Source organism: Garra rufa, chromosome 10 (assembly GCF_049309525.1).
Source record: "Garra rufa chromosome 10, GarRuf1.0, whole genome shotgun sequence".
NCBI classification, from domain to species: Eukaryota; Metazoa; Chordata; class Actinopteri; order Cypriniformes; family Cyprinidae; genus Garra; species Garra rufa.
In genome coordinates, this window is record NC_133370.1 from 7,407,471 (window position 1) to 7,435,246 (window position 27,776).

Consider the following 27,776-nt stretch of genomic DNA (forward strand, 5'->3'; position numbering starts at 1 on the left):
AACGAGGACGGAGCTCCGTCTGAGGAGCTGGTTGCGCAGCTGGAGGCGTGGCTTTTGCAGGCTGCTGAGTCGGCGCCGGCTTGGGGCGACTAGGAGCCGTTGCAGAGCTAGAGCGTTTAGGCAGAAAGTGTCGCATGGCTTGGGACGATTTCTGTGCTGCAGTGAAGCGCTCTGCGAAACCCTCCACAGCTGGACCAAACAGGCCGGTCGGCGAGATGGGGGAGTCAAGGAAAGCGACCTTATCCGCGTCCTTGATTTCCGTTAAATTGAGCCATAAGTGGCGCTCCAGCACCACCAAACTGGCCATCGATCGTCCGATTGCCTGAGCCGTCATCTTCGTGGCGCGTAACGCCAAATCCGTAGCGCTGCGGATTTCTCTGAGCGGAGAATCATCCAGGCCCAACTCGTCCAGCCCGCGGAGGAGTTTCGCTTGGTACACCTGGAGTACCGCCATTGAGTGAAGCGCTGAAGCTGCCTGTCCAGCAGACGAGCAGCAGCTTCTCGTAGCCTTTTTCCTCGGCGCCATCAACCATAGTGAGGGCAGCAGAAGAGGAAGTATGAAGGCGGGCGGAGTATGGAGCACGCCAGGACTTGGAAATTTCGTCGTGGACTTCGGGGAAGAATGGTGAAGCTCGCTGACGAGGGGCCTGGAGGCGCCCCGGCAGAAACCATTCGTCCAAACGGCTCCTAGAGGGCTCCTCGGGAGGAGACCACTGTAAATCCAGCTCTTCGACAGCTTTAGATAGGATGCGGAAGAGTTCGGCATCCATACCGGCGCTGGCGGCACTGGGTTGCGTAGACGGCAAGGGGGCGGGGTCGTGAGAAGAGCCCGACAACTCCTCCCCGTCAGATGCGGCCAATGACATACTGTCATCCTCACATTCGCTTCCTCCAAATGAAACCAGATCGCTCGCAGCCGCGGAGGGACGCTGGTCAGGATGAAGGAAGAGAACTGGCGATTCCTCTCCATGGGGTGAGGGCGAGGCACGCGGGGTCTGAGCCGGTGTGAGCTCGTCTGTCACCACTCTCTGAGCTCTCTTGCCCCGCTGCTTCTTCCTAGCAGGCTCTTGCGAGGAAGGAAGCGGGAGGGCGCGAGAAGCGGCATCGCTTTCTGAAAAGAAAGCTAGCCGCGAGCGGAGGGAAGTGAGACTCATATTCCCGCAATGGGAACATTCCGTCTCAGTGAGTGCAGACTCGGCGTGGGCGTGACCCAGACACGAGACGCACTCAGCGTGAGAGTCAGCGGCGTGCAGAGGGGCTCTGCACGAGCGACAATAACGCCGTGGCATTTGAAACAACGCCTGAAATTTGCTCTTTGAAATTTGCTCTTTTTAAATGTCGCCGGATAGCAGCAGGGGATCAGCTCCGTAGCGTCAATCCGCCGAGCAGTGAGAATCCGCTGCGAGGCTCGTCCACGGCGAAGAAGAGGCTTTCTTGAGCGAAGTCTGTGTAGTCAGTCTCTGCGAAGATCAGAAGTCGTCGCTGAAGAAGAAGGATCTGAGTTCCCTATGGCGAAATGCTCGCTTATATAGCCAGATCCTCCGCCCCTTTTGGCGCGATCGGGCGTGAATCATCACCATAGGTTTGTGCATCTCCGCTGCCGAGCCATTGGTTCGTTTCTTTAACACTGCACGAACCAATGGCCGTGCAGTTACACTGCGTTATTGAAATGCTTCAGTCTCAGGAGAAAAGGAGCTTTTCCCATAAGCGTCTTTACGAAGCAGTACGAGTGAAAGTATCGAAAGGGAACAAATGTTATTTCCTAAATCATTTTAAATTTTCTTAATCTTTTGCTGTCGTGGTCATTTCCCTCCACTTCAACAGTTTTAACTAAGCATTAGGATATTCAAGGCCTCGCTATATTGTGAATAATGGTCCTAACGCTTGATATTATTGAGTATTTTTCACTTTTATATGCACCTAATTATTTTAGCTGACAGGAATAATGTACATCCGAATTGTAAAGGTCTTCATTTAGAGTCCTTTATTCCTATATAATTTTTACTAAACTATATTGATTATTTCATTGTGCAGATACTTTTTTTCAAAGTAACATACAAATAAGGAACAAATCAAAGTTTTATAATATTCATTGTTAATTTTTTTTTATATTTCCCTTTAACTTTTAGTCTTACATTATAATAATTTAAAATAAGTTAAAATCTATTTATTATAATATATTAATTAATTACTTTTTAGAGATTATTATTTTAAATTTTGTCTCATCTTTCATATCCATAGTTTACCCAACCTTACAAGATTAAGCATCTGTCATTTATGTTAGAGCTGCACAAGATAAGTTTGAATAAAAATAACAAACTGTTGTCAATTAGATAGGGCAAAAAAGGGAGACAATAAAAGAAAAGAAAAAGAAAATCTATCATCCAACTTGTCTCTTTACATTACCCAGATACACTTAGAAATCTCATAATAATAATAACATAGTAAATCATATTTTAGAGCAGTCTGGACAGATTTTGTGGGATAGTCCATACATGTTTTGCGACAAATATATTTTGTTGAAGTGACAGAAAACCATGTTGCTCTCTAACAGTAGGGTGACTTCATTATAATGTTTGACCTTATCAGACATAGCAATCTTTATGTCTAATATTAACTTTGTTAAACTTTAATGTAATTTATTTAAAAACATTCATGTTTACAATATGTTTCCAAAACAACAGAATATGACATGGCATAAATTGATTGGTGTTTTACAGGCACTGCTTTACAAACCTGTGAAACCTTTGTGAATCATTTGTTTCAAACCAGTGATTCAGAGCGTGTATTAAACCAAAGTCACAAGGTTTTAGTTAAGGAGGATTCGTTACGTCATATTGTTTCGAAATTGTAGTGTTTCTTAGTAAGCCTGTCCAAATACGGTCATTGCGGTCTTCAAACTTCTCTGTAATTGCTACTTCTAACAAAGTTGCAGCTGTGGTACAAAATACACACACATCTTGCACAAAATAAAATGTGCAACACTTTGTTTTCCTATAATATTATGTGCAATACCTAACTTACAATTAAATGTTTTACTTAACATTTCAAGATTTCAGGGTCATTCCTGAACATGATGCATGATGGGAGACATTCATACATACCAATTTTTTTAGACTTAGGACAGTCCTACATACACTCTTAAAAATAAAGGTGCATTAAAAGGTTTTTCTCAGCGATGCAATAGAAGAACCATTTTGGGTTCCACAAAGAACCATTCAGTCAAATGTTCCTTAAAGAACCATCTCTTTCTTACCTTATTATAATCTGAAGTACCTTCTTTCGCCTCAAGGAGCCTTTTGTGAAATAGAAAGGTTCTTCAGACGTTAAAGGTTCTTTATGGAACCATTTAGACAAAAAAGGGTTATTTTATGGCATCATGAAGCATCTTTATATTAAAAAGTGTACTCACTTCCTGTTTTGTGCACACACTTGTCTAGTGGCAAGTGTAGGTTTTTACCTAACCTCAAATCAGTTTTATATATTTGTAGTCATTTTAATGACACTTGTAAAAAGAATGAGTAGCTATCTGTTGACCTGTTTAGCCAAGCCCTCCATTCAATATTGTTATTGTCATTTAATAGATTACACTTTCAGTGAAACATTTGGAACTGGTTTGTCAAAGGTGTTTTTATGCATGTTTGACCTGAGTTTTTGTTGCATTTACACAGTTTTTACCACTGTAGGTATCACCAGTGTTTTTGACGTTTCGTTAGCAGTTCAGTTGATTCGTGAAGTTCAGAATTTTGTGAAAAGGTTAATGTCTGACATCATTAATGGCACTTGCTGATGTGACCATAACAGACACCTTTTGTTTGAGATCTACTGAGCATGTGCTGATAAAGTGTCAAAGTAGGCTATATGGTTTATGTGCGGTTGTTGGAATGTAGTAATTGCCTACCAGATCCCCTAGTAAAACAAACATTTTAATAAAAATGTGATATACTAAATGAAAGAAGTGTTGAAGTGCATCAGTTACCACAAAACTTTGCTTGAAATCTAGAGCAGTGTTTCTCAGCTTTGGCCCTTGAGGCCCACTTTCCTCCAGAGTACAGCTCCAAACTCACCTGCCTATAATTTTCTAGTAACCCTGACTTTGGTTAGCCTGTTCACATGTGTTTACATGTTAGGATTAGGCTAAATTTTGCTGGAAAGTGGACTTTGAGGACCAGAAGGCTGAGAATCCCTGATCTAGAGTTTATTCTCAGCCAGGTGACGCAAGTTGTTTAAGTGCTAAGTTAGTGTGAAAAGAGAAGTACAGATGTTACTGTAAGCAGAGTTAAAACAGCTCAGATACAGAAGGAAATTACACAATGGCTGCATACGCAAAGATGAAAATATTCTACATTTCAGTCGGGTTTTGTCTCATTTTAGGTGAGTATTAAATGTTGTTCTATGTGTTACTAATGAATCATGTTTATTGTTTTCTAATGGCACAGTTTATGTTTAGCAGTTTGTGTTGCTTTGATTGTGTTCGATGTGAAGACTGAACAAATTAAGAAGTGATTTATTATTAATCCTGGACATGATAGTGGTTTGTGTGTTGTTTGTTTAGGTGTTGAATGTGACCTCAGTTGGTCAACCCATATATTAACTGTTCAGACTGGAGGATCTGTCACCATCCCATGTTATTATGATGAGAAATACATGCATCATAGGAAATACTGGCACTCAGAAACGGATTCCATATACGCAAACACAACAAAGAACAATCTGTCAGTAATTGATCATCCTGATCAGAGTCTCTTTACTGTGACTATGAGAAACCTGCAGGATAAAGACACTGGACATTGTAATTGTGTTGTGGACATTCAAGGACAACAGACTACCACATACAGACTTTATATCCAGGTTGAATCTGGTAAGAGAATTTGTCATTATTAATCACATTTGACACATTTTAATGTCAAATATGTATTTTATCATCTCAAATGATGTGGTGTGTGTATGTTCAGCTCTTGATGTGTCTGTGGTGAGCAGCAGTGCATCTGGACATGAAGGTGGTGATATTAGTGTTCAGTGTCTCTACAGTCGTAAATATAAGAATGAAGTCAAATGGTGGTGCAGATATAAAGATCGGAGATGTTACAAGGAGAAGAAGACTGTCACATCCCAAAATTCATCAGTCCAAATCAGTGATGATGGGAGAGGATCCTTCACTGTGCTGATGACTGGACTGAGACTGACTGATTCTGGCTGGTACTTCTGTTCTGCTGGACAGAAAATGAATCCTGTTCACCTCACTGTAACTGAGCCAAAAGCAGACACGTCAGTATTCAAACATCTCTCATTGACATTTCTCAGAATCATCTTCCTGTAATTATTCTGTGTTTGTCTGCATTTTGTCGTCATGCTCTAGTTCCTCATTTTTTTGCCTTTAGTCGGACAATCGTTTCCTCATTGCCTTCGTGATTTTCTTCTCTGCTTTTTATCTTTGCTGAAGTGAAACAGGACACTGACAAACCACTCAATTTTTATTTTTTATTTTGAAGTATAACAAACTATTTCTACCACTATTATTCTGAAATGCATTGATAGAGTTAAATGAAGTTCTGGTGAACGTTTATCTCAGATTTGCCTTTTTTACGGGTGCCTTTTCTTTAGCTAACATTCATTTTTGGAGCTCTTTGAATGAAAAAGGTTTTTTAAAAAGTTTCTTCATTTCCCACAGAAATAATGAAGTCCTGATTGTGTGGCTTCCGGTTTCAGCTGCGCTTCTGTTGTTATTGATTCTGGTCGGTGTTTTCACCTGGAGATGGAGATGTAGACCCAGTCAGTTTGACCTACTTTTTATTATTATTATTATTTTTTTTTTTACAAATTAATTTAATTCCATGGTATTATATCTATTTAAAAAGCATATATGTACTACATCAATTCTGTTAATGTCATAAATTATTATTTCTTCTTTTTTTAAATGAAGAGCAAGACAAACACCAAATCAGAGACAGAGATGGCAACACAATCACTGACATGGTAAGTGTTCAGTTTATGAGAATCTAGTTATGAAAATGTTTGTATGACAGTTGCTTTTGCTTCTATTTTGAAACTGCGTCTAACATATTTTCTGAACTGTTTTATTTGTCATTGTGTGAGCTGCTCTGGTCAAAATGTTTTGTATTTTTTTCACTATTTCATTGTTATTGTTCTTTTTGTTGACATTGAGTGACATTTCATAAGACAGTAATTCCTGATTCATTACAATGAGTTTAGGTCATTTGACATTTTTAGCAGATATAATACACGTTCCATAGATTTTTATGAAATATATGCATGTCGGACATATTTTGATAACTGAATGTATTGCATTGGGAAACAAGCAAGCAATGTGAATTTAGTTATTTTGACACGTGTCAAAATGTATGCAGTTTTCTGAACATGAATTAAAAATTTTAATCAGGTGTGAACAAGAAAATCACACTTTTAGAGAATTAAGCCAGAGTGATTTAGAAATACACAAGACTGTTTTTGTCCTTCTTCTGGTTAACACATGAGATTAGCAAATGCAAAGATCACCCGAGAGGTGTCATCATCGAAACCAAAAGTTCTTTCTAAAAATGCTTTGCTTTGGTCATGGAAACTTTTGCTTATTAAACAAGTCATGTGTTGATTTCTTGATATTTCTTTTTTGTATTGTTTTGTACTTGAAATTGCAGATCTACTCTAAACCTGAAGATCCTGTGATATACAGCACTATAAATGATGAAAACCCAAATGTAAGTACAACAGACATATCACTGATGTGATGAAATTTCAGACATGTATATATATAATGTTTATTATGCAATCCCCATTTCCGCTATATCCCAACAAGGACTTAAGGTACTACAGTACTATTGATGATGTTCCTGGGAGTGAAGCGGTGAAGCCTCCAGCAGGTGGAGCAATATACAGCATAATATACAACACTGTGGGTCCACACTGACAGCAACAGTGAGAAGAACACAAGAACAAACCTTTCTGACCAAGAGAAACAAAATCATTAGCAGATGGCTGTCTTCACAACTTTTTTTGTAGTTTATTTGTATAATATCTCTGAATAATTTACAGTGTACAATGTACAGTGTTCTGCTGTTTGTATTAATACAAACAAGCATATTTAAAAATAAATAAAAGTGTTTTGCACTTGTATGTGCCTTGGTTTTAGGTTCCTATCCTTATCCTATGTTTTGTTTTCTACTTTTGCATGTAGCCCTGGCCGTATTTTGTGGTTTACTAAGTATACACACTCCTTTTTAATGGACATCACAAATGAACCGACCACCTTCAGGTCGACACTCTAAGCATCGGGTCACAACTACCTTCCATATGTAATTTTAAAAATTTATATATTAAAGCATAAAAATGCCATAATATGTTTGTAGATATTTAGAAAACGTGCTAAGTACTAGCTCTCCAATATTTTGAATTTGGGCTGCAATACCCATTTCAGCCACTAGCTGTTAAAGGGGTCATCAGATGCCCATATTTTCGATATGATTTATTAGGGTCTTAATGAGAAGTCCATAATATATTTTGGTTAAAATTTCTCAATGGTAGTGTAAAAAACTCTTTACCTTGGCAAAATCTGCCATTTTTATAGTGAGCTATTCTGTTGCATGTTCCTTTAAATGTTAATGAGCTCTGCTCATCCCGCCCCTCTCTGCAGTGGGATGACAAGCCGTAATGTTTACTTTAGCCGCATTTAGCTGTGTTTAGCTGCAAAACTTGCTAACTAGCACATTATTCAGAAAGGCCATTTGCAATAAAAATGCATAAAAAACACTTATACTTACTTCTGCTGTGGATAAAGCATACATCTTTTCAAGCAAACATAGAAAGAGCTGTACTGAGCATGTGCAGATAAAGTGTCAAAATATGTTTATTTGTGATTGATCAAATTTAGGTACACTTGCCACCCAGATCCCCCTACTAGTGAAACAGAGATATATAAAAAAGTGTGATACTAAATGAAAGAAGTATTGAAGTACATCAGTTATTACATAACTTACCCAGCCCTTTCCAGGACAGGTTTAGCTTCAAACTCACCTGCCTTTAACTTTCTAGTAACCCTGAAGACCTTGATTAACTTGTTCACATGTTATGATTATAGCTAAACTTAGGAAAGTTGACTTTGAGGGCCAGAGGGCTGAGTAACCCTGATCTAGAGTCTATAATCAGCTCTTTGCCAGGTGGCGCAATACGTTTAAGTGCTATGTAAGTATAATAGGAGAAGTACAGACGTTATTAACAGTCACGCAACTCAAGATACAGGAAGAAAAACTTACACAATGGCCGGACACGCAACAACAAAAATATTCTACACTTCGATTGGGTTTTGGCTTATTTTAGGTGAGTATTAAATGTTGTGCTGTGTTTTGCATTAAGTAATTATGTTTATTATATTCTAATGCACAATTTATACTTAGCTGATTGTGTTGCTTTTATTGTGTTGTTATTGTGTGCCGTGGCAAAAATCAAATGACTCTCGTCGCATAAGAGACAAATTCACTCTTAGGGTCTTAAAGGTTTAGACAGTCATACAGAAACAAAGGAAGCTGCAGAGTGTGACAAAGAAGGGAGGGTTTCCTCTACTTTTATATCTCTTCCCTAGTCTTCAAGGTTACATCTCCTAACATCTCCAACCTGTAACTTTCCACACATAGTAAGGAAACAGGGAAACACATTCTACTATGTCATATTCCCAAGACTCAAATCCTTATGTTTTGGGGCCCTGATACCTTTACCTCATGACCTCTTCAGGGCAGGTTTAGATAAAGCAGAAATTGACAGTTTCATAAGCATAAATGATAAGTATGTAAGAACTTCTCAGATTATCTTTTGTTCTTACCGCACCATCTGTAAGGGTGGCTTCCAACAGTGGTTCAGGCTGTAGGACTGCCGAAGGACTAAAGAAATGTTATCAGCACGATGGTGTAAATCTGTACATTTCTAGTCTAATACCACCCACTGCCACTTATACCAACGACGGAAATAAGCGCAGTTATAATAGCTAAATATGTGGGAGAGCGTTGCTATTGAGTGACTATATTGTATTGCAATAGGTAGCACGTCAATGTGAATGTTGAATTAAGACTAGTTAGCATCTCATTTATCATTAAAATGGTTTAATAACAATATTCCGTTATGGTTACACTTAAATTGGTTACACAGTAGATGAAAGATGGTAAAAATAGACAGTTAATTGTACCCGACATGTACATGTATGTGGAATGTTACCTGAGAGAGAGAAAAAGAGGGGGGAAGGGGTAGAGAGAGAAAGAGAGCAGAGCCCCAAGAAGAGAGCTCCAGCAAAGAAAAGGGAGAGCAAGGTAAAAAGAAGGGGCAGAGCAACAGTTACAGTCCTCTTTTATCCTTTCCCTGACCATGTGACTAAAACCCAAATGTGAGACATTCAAACTGACCAATCAGCAAATTACAGCTTCACCCTCTGTAAAGGTGTTACTATTAGCAGACCCCCGATGTATACACATTTTGACCTACAGGCCTTGATCACTATCAGCTCCTCTGTGTCCTCAGGAGTGCCAAATGGCCCTTTTGTTCCTGAAGTAGTGTTTGGGGCAGGAAAGCAGAAGTCTTTGATAATTTTCAACCTTACAAGTAAAATGAATTTTTCTTCCATATTGTGTTTTAAAGAAGTGATTTATTGTTAATCCTGGACATGTTTGTTTAGGTGGTAAATGCATCTTTGGTCAGTATAATATATTAACTATACAGACTGGAGGATCTGTCACCATCCCATGTTATTATGACAAGAAATACACACAGCAGAGGAAATACTGGTATTCAGAAACTGCTAAGTCCAAAACATACACGAACACAAAAGAGAAGAATCTGTCAGTAATTGATCATCCTGATCAGAGTCTCTTTACTGTGACTACACTGTAAAAAAAAAAAGTTGATTCAACTTAAAAAAAGTAAGTGTTCATGCTGCCTTAAAATTTTAAGTTAAGTCAACATGAAATATTAAGTTGTACTACATGAAAACATGGATATTTGAGTTGAGTAAACAAACTTTTTTAGGGCAGCACGAACACTTACTTTTTTAAGTTGAAACAACTTTTTTTCTTTTTTCTTTTTTACAGTGTATGACAAACCTGTGGAGCACAAAACATGATGGACGTTATTATTGTGCTGTGGAGACTGAAGGAAAATCGACGCTCACATTTGATTTTCATCTCCAGATTCAATCTGGTATGATATTTTGTGATTATTTTAATCAATTCTAATGTCAAATATGTGTTTTATTAACTCAAATGTCTGTGTGTGTTCAGCTCCTGATGTGTCTGTGGTGAGCAGCAGTGTATCTGGACATGAAGGTGGTGATATCAGTGTTCAGTGTCTCTACAGTCCTGAATATAAGAATACAGTCAAACAGTGGTGCAGATATAAAGATAGGAGCTGTTACACAGTGGGGAGGACTGACACATCCCAGAATTCATCAGTCCAGATCAGTGATGATGAGAGAAGCTCCTTCACTGTGCTGATGACTGGACTGAGACTGACTGATTCTGGCTGGTACTTCTGCTCTGCTGGACAGGCACTGAATCCTGTTCAACTCATTGTAATCAAGGCAGGACCAGACACAGAGAAAGACAGGTCAGCTGACATTTCATCTTCCTAGAATTTTCCCTTTTGTTTTGTCATCATGCTGTAGTTCCTCAATTTCTTTTGCCTTTTACTCTAACAGTCATTTCCTGTATTGCCTTTGTGATCTTTCTTTTCTGTTTTTCTATTTTTATCTTTGCAAATGTAAAACAGGATATCACGAGAATAATGACAAACCACAAAAGTACTACATCTTTTTTGTAAAAAAAAATAAAATAAAAAAAAATAAAAAAAGGCTTAAACTAATTCTTCGATAGAGCTAAATTAAGTCCTGTTGAACGTTTATTTCTGATTTGCGTTTTTTTTTTTTTTTTTTTTGGTGCCTTTTCTTCAGCTGAATTAATTCCACATAGTTTTTGGAGCTCTTTAAATAATAATAAAAAATAATAATAATAATGTTTGTTTGTTTTTCAACAGAAATAATAAACTCCTGATTGTGTGGCTTCCAGTTTCAGCTGCACTTCTGCTGCTTTTGATTCTGGTCAGTGTTTTGACCTGGAGATGGAGATGGAGACCCAGTCAGTTTTGACCTCCACTTTAATTTGTTTGAAAAATATAATTCCATGCCATTCAATAATTGTATTTCAACAGCAGTATTATGTCATGAATTATTGTTTCTTCTTTTCTTTTTTCTTTTTCAAATGAAGCGCAAGACAAACACCTAATAATCAGAGACAGAGATGGCAGCATAACCACTGACATGGTAAGTCATTTTTAAGTCCAGTTTATGAGAATCTAGTTATAAAATGTTTGTATGACAGTGGCTTTGGCTTATATTTTGAAACTGTCTCTAACGTCTTTCTCTGAACTGTTTCATGAGACTTCAGAACTCTATTAGCTACATGTCCGTTCATGCTTCAAAACCCATGTATTGTGTCGGTAAATTGGCTAATGCTCCAAAATAGATTTTTTAAGAGATCTTAACTAAGCAAATGCTTAGATTCACAGAGAGGTGTCATCATCAAAACCAATCAAAAAACATTTGGGAGAAATTGCACTTTTTTTTCTGTTTCTCAAATGCATTGCTTTGGAACCTGTTGTTTATTAAGGAAAGGAGGTGAAGTGAGGCCAAGTATGGTGACCCATACTAGGGGTATGTGCTCTGCATTTAACCCATCCAAGTGCACACACACAGTAGTGAACACACACACAAGGCAGTGGGCAGCCATTGCTTAATGCATGGCATTGAGGGTGGAGAGAGTGCTGTACATTCACTCCCCCCACCTACAATCCCTGCCAGACCTGAGACTCAAACCTGCAACCTTTGGGTTACAAGTCCAACTCTCTAACCATTAGGCCACAGCTGCCCTGTGTCATATAAATGATCATATGTTGATTTCTTTATTGTTTTGTGGGTGAAATGCAGATCTACTCCAAACCTGAAGATCCTGTGATATACAGCACTATAAATGATGAAACCCCAAATGTAAGTAGAGCAGACATACCACTGATGTAATGAAATTTCATAAATAAATATATCATGTTTATTATGCAATCCCCTTTTCCTCTGTATCCTAACAAGGACAAAAATTACTACAGTACTATTGATTATATTCCTGGGAGTGAAGCAGTGAAGCCTCCAGCAGGTGGAGCAATATACAGCATTATATACAACACTGTGGGTCCACGCTGACAGTAACAGAAAAACACAAGAACACACTGACCAAGAGAAACAATATCATCAGCAGATAATTCTCAAGTTGTTTTGTAATATAGTATCTCTATGTAATTTTTTCACTGTAAAAATGACTTTAAATTGAATTGTACAGTGTTCTGCTGTTTGCATTATTACATTAATACAAACAAGAATGTTTAAAATTAAATAAAAGTGTTTTGTAGTTGCATGTGTTTTGGTTTCAGGTTCATATCTTAGTCCTGTGCCTTGTTTTTTTGTATGCAGCCCAGGCAGCATTTTGCGGTTTGCTTAATACACATCAACCATCAACAAAGACGGTCTGCTCATACTGTATATCTTTCACACACTTGTATTATATATGTATCGGCCTGCTGCTGTTGCACTCTGTGGTCTGATCAGCAGTAAACAGCTCTGCAAGTGGAGCAGAAGTCAGTGTTATTGCCTGAATGTTTAAGCACTGCTTCGTATTTGTTTCTGTGGTTGATTTCTCTCTTACACCCACAGTGCACATTCTGACATTATTTTTTTTTTTTAACGCAGAAGTTCAGCATGCTCATTACGGGAACCAATGCAACACACAACTGTACTTAGAGATATATAGAAATATACATTTTTCAGAGATGAAATGTAGCCTGCATATGCATAAAAAAAAGGAAAAAAATAGTGTCAAACATAATATCAAGTTATTATAAAAACACCTGCCATAACTGCATTCACGAAAAAAAATGCTTTCTTAGTAACTGCACAAACATGTTCATATAGCATACACTGTAAAAAAGTTTTCACCAGATTCAACTTAAAAACCTAAGTTCAGCAGCTGCCTTAAAATTTTAAGTTAAATCAGCTTAAAACTACAAGTCATTTTAATTAAAATAAAATAAAATTAGTTGCTTTAACTTGTGAGTTGAAACGAGTTTAGGGCAACTTTAGGGCAGCTGCTAAACTTAAGTTTTTAAGTTGAAACTGGTGAAAACATTTTACAGTGTAGCTTTATATGAGTCCCTGAATTTTTTGAATGCATATTTGGGGGTTATTTTAAATAAATATAAGATTACTTTAGATACGTTTGCACTGTTTTCTCAAACACTGATATAATTGTCCTTCATCTCCTGTTACATACAAATTGTTTTGATGTTTTGACAATTTTGATTTTGAATGTGCATTTATTTTGTTAATCAGATTTAGCTTTTTCAAAATAATTTAAACCAACCCCATGAACCCTTTCTCTCAACTACACCCCATTTTATTTAAGCGTTTTAAATAAACAATGTATGTAAATAAAAATAATAAATAATGCATTTAAGCAAATAAACAATTAAACATAACAGCTTGTGTGCTTTAATCACTTTCACAGCTGTGTCAGATTAGTGGCTGGTGTACAGTTTGTTCAGTTATTCGCTGTAAATGTTGCAGAAAATGGAGAAAGTCATCTGCTCAACCTTAATATTTATTTTTTAAATATTTACAGTAAATGTTATATATTAAACTGAACAAGATGATCCAGATTATATCACTGCTGTCATTTACAAATCAAATTAGAATGAATGTAAAATATTGATTTGGTGTTGTGGCTAGTGTGAGGTTGATGGATGCAAAACGGCTAATTTGCTCTCTTGCTGTTGCTTATGTGGTTTAAGGCGATAATTCTGCTCTTCCTCTGAAACAGAGACACTGCAAGAAGTGACCCGCTGCTCTCATGCACATGCACATGCACTCCTCTGTAGACATGATTTACCTTCTTATCCTTTCTGGGATTTTACCTCACATCACAGGTAAACACTTAAATTCTCTCTTAGAATTAGCGTTATTATTGTGTTGCATTAAACTTGCATTTTAAAAATGGTTTAACTTGAATTGTTTGAGCAAATAATTCTTACGTTTCCGCGTTTGTGCAGTTTATGGATGTTTTCGTTTTTTCTCTACACTTCATCTTGTTTACAGGTGAAGCTGGAATTGAGAAAATTAATATAGGAGTGAAATCTGGATCACCTGGCATTATTCCATGTCTATATGATAAAGAACACAAAGAAAACCGCAAATATTGGTGTAAGGGGTCTGTTTGGAGCTCTTGCAGTATATTGGCACGTGCAAACGAGACAGGAAAATATTCCCTCACTGATTATCCAAACCAGAGTATTTTTACAGTGCAATGGGAGAATCTGCAGACCTCAGACTCTGGATATTACTGGTGTGCTGTGGAGATCGGTGACTATAACATCCTTGACGCCAGTTATTATTTGTATCTGACTGTACAATCAGGTAAGAATAACTTTTCAAATGCCACATTTCTCTAAGACATTTTGTGCATTTTATTGCAATAAAATAATGTTGCTAAAAGTGTTTTGATTTACAAAATGAAACCGTTCTATGTTTGACTCACTAAAAAGAACCGATTTGTTAGATTCTTCTTTCTGGATCGGATTAAATTGATGGCTGGACGTTGATTAAACGAGCGTTTTGTGGTAGAGCGAAGTACGGTGAACGCTGACTAAAATCAATATGGCAAATGAAAATAGAGAAATTTGCTATTTCAAATTTTTTTAAATTCTGTCAGATTTTTTTTTTAACTACAGTGTTCCGTGCGCATCGGCAGAAGAAAGTTCCAGAATTGTTTAAACATATTACTGGCTTCGAATGAAGGGGTCCCAAGTCGCCACAGCTTTGATAACAATGAAAGTAGGCCTACATATTTACATTTCTTAAACTATAAGCCAATTAATTGAAAATTCTTATTTTGACAGTTCCTGATGTGTCTGTGGTGAGCAGCAGTGTATCTGGACATGAAGGTGGTTATATCAGTGTTCAGTGTTTCTACAGTTCTGGATATAAGAATAAGCACAAACAGTGGTGCAGAATTAAAGATAAGGGCTGTTACAGAGTGGGGAGAACTGACACATCCCAGAATTCATCAGTCCAGATCAGTAATAATGGGAGAAGATTCTTTACTGTGCTGATGACTGGACTGAGACTGACTGATTCTGGCTGGTACTTCTGCTCTGTTGGAGATCTGCAGGTTCCTGTTCAACTCATGGTCACTAAACCCAAACAAGGTAAGATCACAAACCAATTTAGCCATGGTAGCACTCTTATTGCATATAAAACCCTATTAAAATGTGCATATTTTTTCTTTAAGAATTTACGACTATTCCATCAGCTGCTGAGACAGACATGTAAGTGTAAACATACTTTTCTAGCCAGAACATTTTAATAGGACACCTAGACAATCGGGAAATCAGCAAAAACTTTCAGTGATAGATTGATTAATCATTTTTGAATAAAATATTTAATTCTGTAAATATTAGTTTGATTCTGTACTGTATTTTTTTTATCTAATAAAGATTAGCTTTATCTTGTCATTGCAAACACATTATATATTTTTATATTTTATATATATATATATATATATATATATATATATATATATACGTGTTTTATATTTTAAAACATTTTTTTACATTGTTTTGCAGGCACACAACACATCCAGCTACCAACAGAAATCCTACAAGTATGAATAAAATAATAAACCGTAAGAAATAGTTAAACTGAAATTATCAGACTGAATGTCTGATTCATATCCAACTGTTCAGGAACAGTAATAATGTGTTTAATAGCTAATTAAGGTATAAAATCATGTATTTGAAAAAAATACTCTGGAAAATACTCTGGAGACAATTGTTTAAAAATCAATATATAAATAATGTTTTGGTAACTCATAATTATGAGGTAAGTCAAAATTTGGCACAAAAGGTCAACATATGATATAAACCAATAACAATTCAAAATACACTCTTAAAAATAAAGGTGCTTTAAAAGGTTCTTTAAGTGATGCCATAGAAGAACCATTTTTGGTTCCACAAAGAACCATTCAGTTAAAGCTTCTTTAAAGAACCATCTCTTTCTTACCTTTTTATAATCTGAAGAACCTTCTTTCGCCACAAAGAACCTTTAGTGAAACAGAAAGGTTCTCCAGATGTTAAAGGTTCTTAATGAAACCATTTAGACAAAAAAAGGTTCTTCTATGGCATCGTGAAGCACCTTTATTTTTAAGAGTGTATGACAAAAATAATTTGTGGATTATGAAATTTGAAAGTTGAGTCAAAATGATGACTTAAGTCACAATTATATAATTAAAAGTTACAATTTTGACAAAATTTCTACTTATAATTATGATTTGCCAAAGAGTGTTTTTAATAATAATAACATTATGATGAAACTTAGTATCTTGTTTTTTGCAGAAGCTATGATAACTGATTCAAAACTTGATACAGACATGTAAGTGTAAATATTGTTATTCACTCATTCATAATAGTAATTGTATTCAAACTGTTTCACTGTCACCATGTTATTTTTTATTTGCAGAGATGAAACCCATCCCTCTGAGACTGTTAATAGTGAAATACACAGCACAGATGAGCAATACAAGTATTTAACGCATTTCAATGTTAATATCTCTAAATTAAATGCAAAACATTACGAGATTACCTTGGATCTGTATACTAAAAACAAATGTCTCCCCATCACTACAGGTCTGATGTGATTATGGTCACGTGTGCGGTTGTGACACTTATGCTGTTAATGCTTGTTACTCTTTTTGTCATAACCTGGAGGATAAAAAATAAGCCAGGTGAGTTTTCTCTTTACTAAATGTACATAATAGTTGATATGAGATAATTATTTGAGCTGAAATGATTTCAGCACAGTATGAGGACAAAAGAGATAAAAAAGTGACCTGAAAAGCATCCAGCTAGCACAATTGGTTTCCACACTGCAAAAAATGCTTTTCTTACTTAGATGTTTTGTCTTGTTTCCAGGCAAAATATCAAAAAATTCCTAAATCAAGAAATTTTTTCTTGACAAGTAAAAATTATTGTCTTGTTTTCAGGAAAAAAATAGTCAAAATTAAGTGTGTTTTTGCTTGAAACAAGCAAAATAATCTGCCAATGGGGTAAGAAAAATAATCTTGTTATCTGTTTTCTTACCCCATTGGCAGATTATTTTGCTTGTTCTACGCAAAAAAAAAAAAAAAAAAAAAAAAAAACATTTAATTTTGGCTTGTTTTTTTCTGAAAACAAGAAAATAATTTTTACATGTCTTGATTTAAGAATTTTCCGATATTTTGGCTGGAAACAAGACAAAAAAATCTAAGTAAGAAAATCATTTTTTGCAGTGCAGAGGACAGTTTATCATCTTGATACAAATATTTGACCACAATATAATTTGATTGACCAATCAGAATCAAATATCCCAGAGGGCTGTATACAATTAATAGCATTTTATACAATTTATTTAATTTATAAACCCATGCCAAGTTTAATTGCACACTGTTAAAAATAAAGGTTTCAAAGGGGGTGTTGCCAAAGAAGAACCACTTTTAGTTTCCCAAATATCCTTTCAGTGAACAGTTCTTAAAAGAATCATTTTTTTCTTAGTGTGAAGAACATTTGAAAAATCTATACATTTTTCCACTATAGCAAACTTTTTGTGAAATGGAAAGATTCAACGGATGTTAAAGGTTCTTTAGAGGTTACATGGAAAATATTATGCAATTTAATCTTAAAATCTCACTCTTACAGAGAGGGGTCAAACTAGAGTAGAAGAACATTTTAACAGCACCAGATATCCAGTAAGTATTTTAGAATGTAATTAACACATTAATGCATTTTAGAACACATTCATCCAAAACACATTACCTAACAGTTCCATCTAAATCTGTGTTTGCTGCAGATGCCCTGTGAAAACCAAATGACATCCAACAGTCCAGCAGATACTGTAAGCCATCAGTCCATATGGTCTGTAGATATTTACTGACATGCTGATTGCAAATGAATGACCGTCACTTGTGTTTATTCACAGTCTTCCGCCTCAGTGGATGATTGTTCAGTGATTTACAGTTCTGTGATTACCTTTCCTAAAGCAGTAAGTGTCTCCTCTGATTCTTCTTCAGCAGTTGAATGTGTCACAGCATTTTTTTGGCTGAGAATGAGCACTATTTTTGCAGATCCTTTATGTGACACATGTAGCACTGAAAAGACACACTAGGGCTGTGAATGAGATTCTCAGAACTGATCTTGTTTATTCACAGCATTCATCATCAGTGATTTCAGAAGGTGATGTGATCTACAGCACTGTGAAAAACAGCCAGGGCTATGAGTAACAAGAGGTGTTACTCCTGCTCCTTCTGAATGAGGTTATGAGGAAGTAAATGTCAGTAATTGTAAATTAATAAATAAATGTGTTTTTACAGTTTCAGTTTTAAACAGGTTCAGTGCTTAATGTATTTAGCTAAAACATGAGTCATTTTTCTTAATATTCAAGTCTTACACTATAGTTATGAAGTACATAATATAAGTGCATAGTACAGGCATATTCTTGAATAAATTCATGACCAAATCAACACTTTAGAAAGAATTAAAAATATGCTTTAATGTTTTTCTCATGCAATGAAATGAAAGCATTTGCAATTAAATATAAATTTTAAATAATTTTATTTTTAATATTAAATTTAATTTTAATTTTATTCATGTGAATTGCACATTTAAAAAGCAATTAAACTGTCTGCATGAAATACTTTATATAGGCTACCTTACATACTTTTCTTAAATTTTCATATTTTTTATCCATCTTTTCTATATGTGTGGCGCCATCTGTTGGAGAATTTTTCCTTTTTTTTCAGAACTTCTTTGCATAGTCACATAAAAAACAACAACTATGGTATTGTTTCAAGGAAACAAGAAAGCCAGAAAGGTTAACCCAACATGTGCTAACTCAAGGTGTTTAGTCATAACCATATGCCTTAGCAATTTCCCTGGAAAGTTTGTGACTTTTTAGTATGATGCTAATAGTCATTGGCTTGTTGCTGTGGTTAACTGTGAAGGTATATATATTTTTTTTAATTAATGTTTGTAACAGAAGTGAAACAAGATCTTGTTTTTTACTATTGCAGCAGTTGTACACAGATTAAATTGAAATTTCTTACAAATTTTGAACTAATTGAATAAATAATAAAATGTAAAGTGCTTTGTGAAGCTTTGAAACCTTTGTGAATCATTTGTTACAACCAGCTATTCTTAATGAGAATATATATGCATGTACACAAACTTCCCGTTTTGTGCACGCACTTTCAAATGGTCAAGACCACAAGATTAATATAGAATAGTAATTATTACTCTCTCATTGGACTGTTTAGTCAATCAATAGATTGCACTTTAAGTAAAACATTTGCAACTGATTGGTAAAAGATGTTTTATGCTTGTTTGGACTGAGTTTTCTTCCATTACTAATGGCTCTTGCGCATGCTTTCATAATGTTGCTTTAACTACAGCCAACAACGTGCTGTAGGTTAAAGATAAAATATATTAATTTGAATTCAGAAGCATCAAGACTTCTGACAGCAGATGAAAAATGTTGTGATATGTCATGTTGCATATATCTCAAAATCAGTGTTTAGCTATAGCTGATACAAAATGCAATTAGAATTAGTTTAGTTGAGAAATACAGTTTCTCAAAAGTGAAATGATCACACATCATCATCTCAGAATCCCCTAGTGAAATAGAAAGAAGCCAGAAAACAGAAATGTGTGAAAGCAGGGGTTCTCAACTCTGGCCCTTAAGGTCCACTTTCCTGCAGAGTTTAGCTCTAAACATTTCAGGATTTCTCTCCATATAGTGGACTTCTATGTTGCCCGTGAGTTTTGAACTTCCAAAATGCAGTTTCAGTCCAGCCTCAAAGGGCTCTAAACAATCCCACATGAGGAATAGGGGCTTTATCTAGTGAAACAAGCAGTCATTATCTGGAAAAAAATAAAAATAATTAAAAAAAATTACAATTTATATACTTTTTAACTTCAAATGCTTGTCCTGTCTCAGCATAAACTCTGTGTATTCCAGGTCAATACAGTTAGGTTATGTCGAAAAACTACCATCTTATTTTCTTCTCCAACTTCAAAATCTTTCTACATCGCTATTTTACCTTTTGTTATAAACAGTGTTTTATCTTCTTTGCACGTTTACTTTGTAAACTCTGGCTTGGTACTTCTGCAGCGATGTAAGGTGATTTTGAAGTTGGGGAAGAAAATAATATGGAAGCTTTTCAACATCCCCTAACTGTCTTAAACCAGAATACACAGAGTTCAGGCAGAGCTAGACAAGATGAGCATTTGAGTTAAAAAAGTACACCAACTGTCAATTTGTTGAGAAAATGACAGATCGTTGCGCTAGATAAGACCCTTCTTCCTTGGCTGGGATGGTTTAGAGCCATTTGAAGCTGCATTTAAACTGCATTTTGGAAATTCTCGCTGGCACCATAGAAGTTCACTATGTGGAGAAAAATCCTGAAATGTTTTCCTCAAAAAACTATTTCTTTATGACTGATGTTTGATTAGGGTTGAGCTGAACTCTGTGGGAAAGTGGCCCTTGAGAGCCAGATCTGAGAACCCCTGATCTAGTCTGTTCTCAGCTCTTAACCAGGTGATGCAGTACATTATGAATATGATAATAGTGCTATATGAGAGGAAAAGGGAAGAACTGCAGTTACAACAACCACAGTCAAACAACTCAGATAAAGGAAAAGATATACTTACACAATGGCCACATACGCAATGACAAAAATATTCTATATTTCAATCGGGGTTTGTCTCATTTTAGGTGAGTATTAAATGTTGTACTGTTTTTTGTTTTTTGTTTTTTTACAAATGATTAATGTTTATTATTTTGAATGGCACAATTTATACTTGCCTGTTTGTGTTGCTTTTATTTAGTTTTTTGTTCAGACAGAACAATTTGAGAAGTGATTTATTATTAATCCTGGACATGATAGCAGTTTGTTTATTTATTTGTTGTTTATTTAGGCGTTGAATGCGACTTTGGTTGGTCAAATAATGTATTACATATTACAGTTTTTTACAGACGCTAGGACACATTTCTCAATACTTAGGTCACTTTTGCAAAACTCTTCACACAGTGAGCACAACAGAAGTCTATGTGGGCTAAACTGAGGATCAATTATCATTGTTTTGGCACAAAATGCATTCAATGACTACATCTCTCAAATTTCATGAATTCTTTTCTCACTCAGACACAACAACTGCCAAAAACCTTTGTACGTACAGGACATTTTGCACATGCTTACATACTGTTTTCAAAACTGTTAAACTTAAGTTCAAAACAATAACATAATGCAAAACTGAATAAGACAGCAAAATTCAACAGCTATATTTTATTGAAACATATTTCAAATCTAAAAATGCAGTAGATTAGCATTACTATTGTATCTGTATCAGTGGATGGTGTGTATACAAATTCTTGTATTTTGGAATTACTTAGTGCAAAAAAATAAAAATAAATAAACAACATAAAATATTGACGAATTCTGCATCATGTCTGATTCATTCCAGTAACATATATTGCAGTTATAAACAATATATATTGCAATTATAAACAGAGATGTGTCCTTGTTTTACACAAGAAAACAGTGTGTAATGCTACATGTTGTTAGTGTTTTTTAGCTCATTGTTTTGTGGGTGACAAAGTGTGTTTGTCGGCTGTCAACCTTTGCTAGTGTTCTGGAAGAATGAGTTTATTTGAGACCTGAATAAAGTGTTTTGGTAGTTGTACTGCATTTTGAATGTGAAATGAACTGCTTTGCCAAGCTGAAAGTCGGTTAGGAGAATTGTGTGAAGAGTTTTGCAAAAGTGACCTAAGTATTGAGAAATGTGTCCTAGCGTCTGTAAAAAACTGTAAGACTGGAGGATCAGTCACTATCCTATGTCATTATGACAAGAAATACACACAGCAGAAGATATACTGGCACTCAGAAATTAAAAATAAAACACACAAACCTGAAGAACAAATTCTCTGGACATTATTATAATGTTGTGGAGATTATCTGACTGTATTGTATAATCACAAATCAATGGCTGTGTGTGTGTGTGTGTGTGTGTGTGTGTGTGTGTGTGTGTGTGTGTGTGTGTGTGTGTGTGTGTGTGTGTGTGTGTGTGTGTGTCTGGTATTCATCACGTTGTGGGGACCAAATGTCCACAAGGATAGGAATACCAGTAGATTTTGACCTTGTGGGGACATTTCTCAGGTCCCCATGAGGAAACAGGCTTATAAATCATGCACAATGAGTTTTTTTGATAAAGTAAAAGTATGCACTATCTCCTGTGAGGGCTAGGTTTAGGTGTAGGGTAGGTGTAGGGTGATAGAAAATATGGTTTGTACAGTATGAAAACCATTACGCCTATGGAATGTCCCCATAAAACATGTAAACCCAACATGTGTGTGTGTGTGTGTGTGTGTGTGTGTGTGTGTGTGTGTGTGTGTGTGTGTGTGTGTGTGTGTGTGTGTGTGTGTGTGTGTGTGTGTGTGTGTGTGTGAATCTGGTGCTATCAACGTTAGTGTCTCTACAGTTCTGAATATCAGAATAAACTCAGTGGCGCAGATCAGGGGTGCATTTCCCAAAAGCATCTATGGTCACAAGTTCCGTCATTACCAATAGAGTTCAGTGGAATTACCAACCATAGTCGGCTAACGATGCTTTTGGGAAACACACCCCAGAGCTATTACACAGTAGGGAGGACTGACACATCCCAGAATTCATCAGTCCAGATCACTGATGATGATGGACTGTGACTGACTGATTCTGGCTGGTGCTTCTGTTTTATAGGAGGTCAGCCGAAAGATGTTCAACGTGCTGTAAATAATGCAAATCCAGGCAACAAGGGAAACATGTCGAGGTTCAAACATTTTACATTTCTCCTCTCACAATCATCATGCCTTTTATGCAGATGAATTAGTCCCACATTGATTTGGAACTCTTTGAAGGAAAAGATTATAAAATGATTCTTTTTTTTCCCACAGAGATAATGTCGTCCTGACTGTGGGGCTTACAGTTACAGCTGTGGTTCTGCTGTTATTGATTCTGATCGGTGTTTTCATCTGGAGATGGAGAAGAAGACCCAGTCAGTTCGACCTTCATGTTTATTTGTTCTAAAAATTCAGTTCATACCATACCGTTTTATAATTTATTTGAACAGCACAGATGGTATATGCAGTATATCAGTTCTGTTAACGTCATTCTGTTGTTGTTTCTTCTTTTTTAAAATGAAGAGCAAGATGAACACCAAATCAGAGAGACAAACAGCAGCACAACCACTGACACAGTAAGTCCTTTAATTTTGATGAAAACATTTAATGACATTGTCAGTGTATTTTTACAGTTTTAGCTCAGTCTTAAAGTACAAATTTCTGAACTGTTTTATGGGACTTCAGAACTCTATGCAAATGTAGTAAGTAACTCACCCAAGACATTCAATTCATGCTTCAAAACGAAGGTATTGTGTCAGTATTGGCCAATGCCATTAAAACAAAAAGTAATTTGTCATCCTGTGAGCTGCACTGGTCAAACTGTTTAGAGGTTTTTGCATTTCATCTTTTTTGGACTTTCTTGTTGACATAGACTGCTTTCTATAGGATACAAAAATGTCAGTTTTGCTTAATCAGAATGCAAATCATAAACACGCCATGTCAGGTGTCTGTTTACAGGTATGCTATTGTCAGGAATAGCCATAAGGCAAATTTCACATTTGCATGTCCATTTTTAAACATTTATTTCATGTGAACTCACAAATTGACATCCAAGGAAGTTCTATATGTGTGCTTTCAAACCAGGGCTGCGTTTCCCAAAAGCATCGTACGCTTAAGTACATCGTAGACCCATTTAAACCAATGGAGCTACGATCAACTTAAGCTTACGATGCATTTGGGAAACGCAGCCCAGATTGTTTGATTTTGTAAAACTGAGCTACCTGTTTCATTACTGTGGCAGGTCACTTGCCAATTTTTAGCATTTGTCATAGATATGGATTATGTGTGTGTGTGTGTGTGTGTGTGTGTGTGTGTGTGTGTGTGTGTGTGTGTGTGTGTGTGTGTGTGTGATGTGTGTACCTGGTATTCATCACGTTGTGGGGACCAAATGTCCCCACAAGGATAAGAATAGCAGTAGATTTTGACCTTGTGGGGACATTTCTCAGGTCCCCATGAGGAAACAGGCTTATAAATCATGCACAATGAGTTTTTTTGATGAAGTAAAAGTATGCCCAATCTCCTGTGAGGGCTAGGTTTAGGTGTAGGGTGATAGAAAGTACGGTTTGTACAGTATAAAAACCATTACGCCTGAATGTCCCCGTGTGTGTGTGTGTGTGTGTGTGTGTGTGTGTGTGTGTGTGTGTGTGAGATATTATGATAATTCGATGGGTTGGTTTGCATGTGATGGCTCACACAATGAAAGAATGTTTAAAAGTTGTGAAACGTCTGACAATTTCACTAAGAATCAAGCATGCAAAGTGCATTGATTTATTGTGTAAATTGTACTACTCTTTTACAAATACGTGCCAAAATTAGTGCAGTCTGGTTAAATGAAAAAGAATGTCAAATCTGGCATCTGGCAAAAACTAATTGTTCATAGATCTTAAGTATTTTTTTGGGGGGTGGGGGGGGGGCGGGGGGGTCATATTCAATAATCAAGACACTCCCTTTGCCGTTTTCATGGGGGTTAGAAAAAGCTAGGATCCACCTAGATGTCATCATTGAAACCAATCAAAAACTTTTTGGAGCAAAATATGAGAAAATAAATGAATTATCATACCTGTAAACCTGTAGTTTATTAAATGAGTCATATGCTGGTTTCTTCTTTCTTGATATACTTTTTTTTCCGTATTGCTTTGTGTGTGAAATACAGATCTACTCTAAAAGTGAAGATCCTGTGATATACAGCACTATAAATGATGAAATCCCTAATGTAAGTAGACCAGACATATCACTAATGTTATGAAATATCAGTGATGAATATATCCTGTATGAATACAACCCCTTTTCCACAGGATCCCGACAAGAACATAACTTACAGTACTATTGATCATGTTCCTGGGAGTGAAGCAGTAAGTTTTACAGAAATACTGTATTGGTTGTTTATATCATGTATTTATTTGTGGTTCTCCTGGCAGTAAATTTGAAATGATCTCACACTTCCAGAAGCCTCCAGCAGGTGAAACAATATACACCATAACATACAGCACTGTGGCTCCACACTGACAGCAACAGTGAGAAGAACACAAGAGCAGATCCTTCTTTTCTTTTGGCTTAAATCCACAAACACTTAATATACTCACGCAGTTGACAGTTTCCTCTCTCTTTTTTATTTGCACATTGGTTGTGAACTTTTGACCTAATCATTTATTTTTAAAAGGACCACTATGAACCAAAGTGAGGGTCAAAAATTGAAAGGATTATTGTAAATGAAGTCCATAGTTCATAACTAGCCTGCTTTGCTGTTTTATTGTGTCTTAAAATACCTCTACTGTAAAAATCACTCTTATTTTTGTTTGTGCTAATAAAATCATCTAGCTGAAATTCAATAAAACTATTTTGAAGTTGTTAAAAAATGCACTTACTTTCTCTTAAGGTGCTTTAGTTATGTTGGCTTGAAACAAAAGCTATACTACTAAACCTTTATTATTTATTATTATTATTATGAGAGCCTTCAAGCTACAACCACATCTATAAGTCTGTTTTCAGCCAGTTTTTAACACTAAAACATGCTAGCAATGTGCTAAATCATGTTGGAAACATGTTAACAATGTCTTTAACAGGGGCATTAGGGTTGTCAAGATACCATAAAAATGACTTATGATACTATACCAGCTGAAGTATCGTGATACCAAGCAGGCCCGGATTGGCTAATCGGGAGGACCGGGAGAATTCCCGGTGGGCCGGTCCGTTTTTTTGGCCGCGAGGGCCGGTGTCCCTAGCTGCCTGCACTCACAGCAGTCGCCAGGGGCGGACTGTCCATCGGGAGAATTTTTGGCCCGCTACCCAGATAGCAATTACATTTGGCCCGGATCCGTTTTAAGCCCCTTGCCTCCGTTTCTATCTTAGAGACGTTTTCTGATTGTGAACCAGATCCGTGCCAGATAGAGGTTTTAGCTTAAACATTCTAACTGCCATCAGTTCAGTATTTATATCATTTTACAGATCTGGCCCGGATCACTTTTCCCATAGGTAACCGAAAGACATTAGCTGTGTCTGACACTGATTTGGTCCAGATCTGCAATATGAATCTGAGCCGATACTGTTTTTACATAAGCTACACTGGTGTGGCCCGAATCTGTGATACATATCTGAGCCGACTACATTTAAAAAAGGGCTATAAACTGCTCTGGCCCATATCTGCAAAACGGATTTGAGCCAACACTGGTTTGACAGAGGCTATCTGATGTGGACCACATCCTAAGTACTTTTCTCAAACTGTGTGAAGAACTCCGTGGAATAAACATTTTCAAAACAACATACCTGTCTGCATATTTTTTTCTATCTAGAGCATGAGATAAATGCATTGTCATTAAGCTGAGCAATATTATCAGTGTTTAAAAACTATACAGCAACATTCCCTGCAAACACGTCCACTTGGGGCCCACATGGGACTCACTTGGGCTAGTTGGGCTTCGGCTGGGCATGGGCTCAGACGAGTGGGCTTTGTTGTTGGGCCCCACATGGGCAGTAGATGGGCTAAACTAAGTGGGCTCCAGCTGGGCTCCACTCCTAAGATATTATGTTTTCTATATAATAGATATAGATATTAGATATAAATATATAGTATTTATACTATTATATAATATAATATCTTATATTTCTAATTTCTGTAGCTTTTGCATTTTTAGTTTTTGCTATTTATTATTAGATATTACATATATATATTTTTTTAGATATGTTTTCATATATAATTATTCAAAATTTATTATGTCAGACATGAATGCTATTTTTAGCAATAGCCACTGGGCTAGGTCCACTTTTTATTCGAATTTTATTAGACTATTAAGCTATTTAGAAGCCAAAGCAATTTAATAGTGGTCTTAAGCACTATACGACTTTCAACAGACAAGTTTGCCACAGCAGGTTTCCCCACAAAATGTTCAAACCCTAAAGTAAAAAGTGCATACTCTGTGCAGCGCACATCCACAAAGCTCCACCCCCACCACCGAGCGAAAGAAGTTTGCCCAGCAACAACTTTGCCGCCTTAGAGTCTGCTGTCAGTTAGGATCCATATCGGTGTCGTGTGGACAAAAGACAGGTAAGAATCTGCCTCAATGTATAATAAACAGGGGATGATTTTACCGTATGATGAATGTTAACCAAAAACCTTTTTGTAAAGTATTAGTAAAGAGGTCAGGAACTAGCTTTTAGCGAATATAAGTTACGTAAACCAGTGAGGTAAGTTAGCTTCGGTAACGTAAATTAAACCTGGTTAAAGCATGGCGTTGAACAGACGATTTTAATTTATTAAGTCATTATCATGCATATGTTGAGCTTGACTTGAATATTTTGTTTAGAAGGATTTGGTTGTGAACTTTGTTAGCAAGGCAGTCGAACAGGCTTAACGTAGTTATTAGCAAGCTGTTAAAAAAGCTGTAAAATGCCCATTTCTCCGCTTTTACTAGCTGGTGGCATTTTAATGTTTGCACTTGTTGCATTTACAGTT

General features: G+C 36.4%; 3 protein-coding genes and 1 long non-coding RNA gene across 4 annotated transcripts in view; all 4 read left to right on the plus strand.

Moving 5' to 3' along the window:
- The first annotated feature begins 4,311 nt into the window (after positions 1–4,311).
- On the plus strand, positions 4,312–12,002 carry LOC141343866 (polymeric immunoglobulin receptor-like). Its single transcript, XM_073848536.1, has 5 exons — positions 4,312–4,861; positions 4,956–5,265; positions 10,273–10,599; positions 11,058–11,126; positions 11,975–12,002. Exons 1-5 carry the CDS (start codon positions 4,648–4,650, stop codon positions 12,000–12,002), a joined length of 948 nt encoding a protein of 315 aa, XP_073704637.1. The 5' UTR covers positions 4,312–4,647.
- On the plus strand, positions 5,528–6,995 carry LOC141344419 (uncharacterized). The gene is made up of 4 exons (XR_012356812.1): positions 5,528–5,772; positions 5,924–5,976; positions 6,657–6,716; positions 6,815–6,995. It is a non-coding gene; the product is annotated as an uncharacterized lncRNA (long non-coding RNA).
- A 1,968-nt stretch (positions 12,003–13,970) lies between the features above and the next one.
- Positions 13,971–18,398, plus strand: LOC141343870 (polymeric immunoglobulin receptor-like). The gene is made up of 10 exons (XM_073848539.1): positions 13,971–14,016; positions 14,186–14,503; positions 14,986–15,294; positions 15,378–15,414; positions 16,604–16,666; positions 16,771–16,868; positions 17,818–17,867; positions 17,969–18,013; positions 18,098–18,160; positions 18,327–18,398. Exons 1-10 carry the CDS (start codon positions 13,971–13,973, stop codon positions 18,396–18,398), a joined length of 1,101 nt encoding a protein of 366 aa, XP_073704640.1.
- Positions 18,399–22,774: 4,376 nt separating this feature from the next.
- LOC141343871 (polymeric immunoglobulin receptor-like) overlaps positions 22,775–27,776 on the plus strand; it is an 11,597-nt gene continuing 6,595 nt past the window's right edge. Inside the window, exons 1-2 of the mRNA XM_073848540.1 lie at positions 22,775–22,869; positions 27,247–27,368. Coding sequence (XP_073704641.1) covers positions 22,775–22,869; positions 27,247–27,368 — 217 coding nt within the window. The remainder of the gene's footprint in view (positions 22,870–27,246; positions 27,369–27,776) is intronic.

What these genes read in the sequence shown, in the direction of transcription:
- LOC141343866 (XM_073848536.1), top strand. Translation starts at nt 4,648, where the DNA reads ATGCATCATAGGAAATACTGGCACTCAGAAACGGATTCCATATACGCA. An exon ending in GTAACTGAGCCAAAAGCAGA is followed by an intron (nt 5,266 to 10,272) that starts CACGTCAGTATT and finishes CTGTGTGTGTTC; the next exon opens with AGCTCCTGATGTGTCTGTGG. An exon ending in CCAGACACAGAGAAAGACAG is followed by an intron (nt 10,600 to 11,057) that starts GTCAGCTGACAT and finishes TGTGGCTTCCAG; the next exon opens with TTTCAGCTGCACTTCTGCTG.
- LOC141343870 (XM_073848539.1), top strand. Translation starts at nt 13,971, where the DNA reads ATGATTTACCTTCTTATCCTTTCTGGGATTTTACCTCACATCACAG. An exon ending in GATTTTACCTCACATCACAG is followed by an intron (nt 14,017 to 14,185) that starts GTAAACACTTAA and finishes TCTTGTTTACAG; the next exon opens with GTGAAGCTGGAATTGAGAAA. An exon ending in GTATCTGACTGTACAATCAG is followed by an intron (nt 14,504 to 14,985) that starts GTAAGAATAACT and finishes TTATTTTGACAG; the next exon opens with TTCCTGATGTGTCTGTGGTG.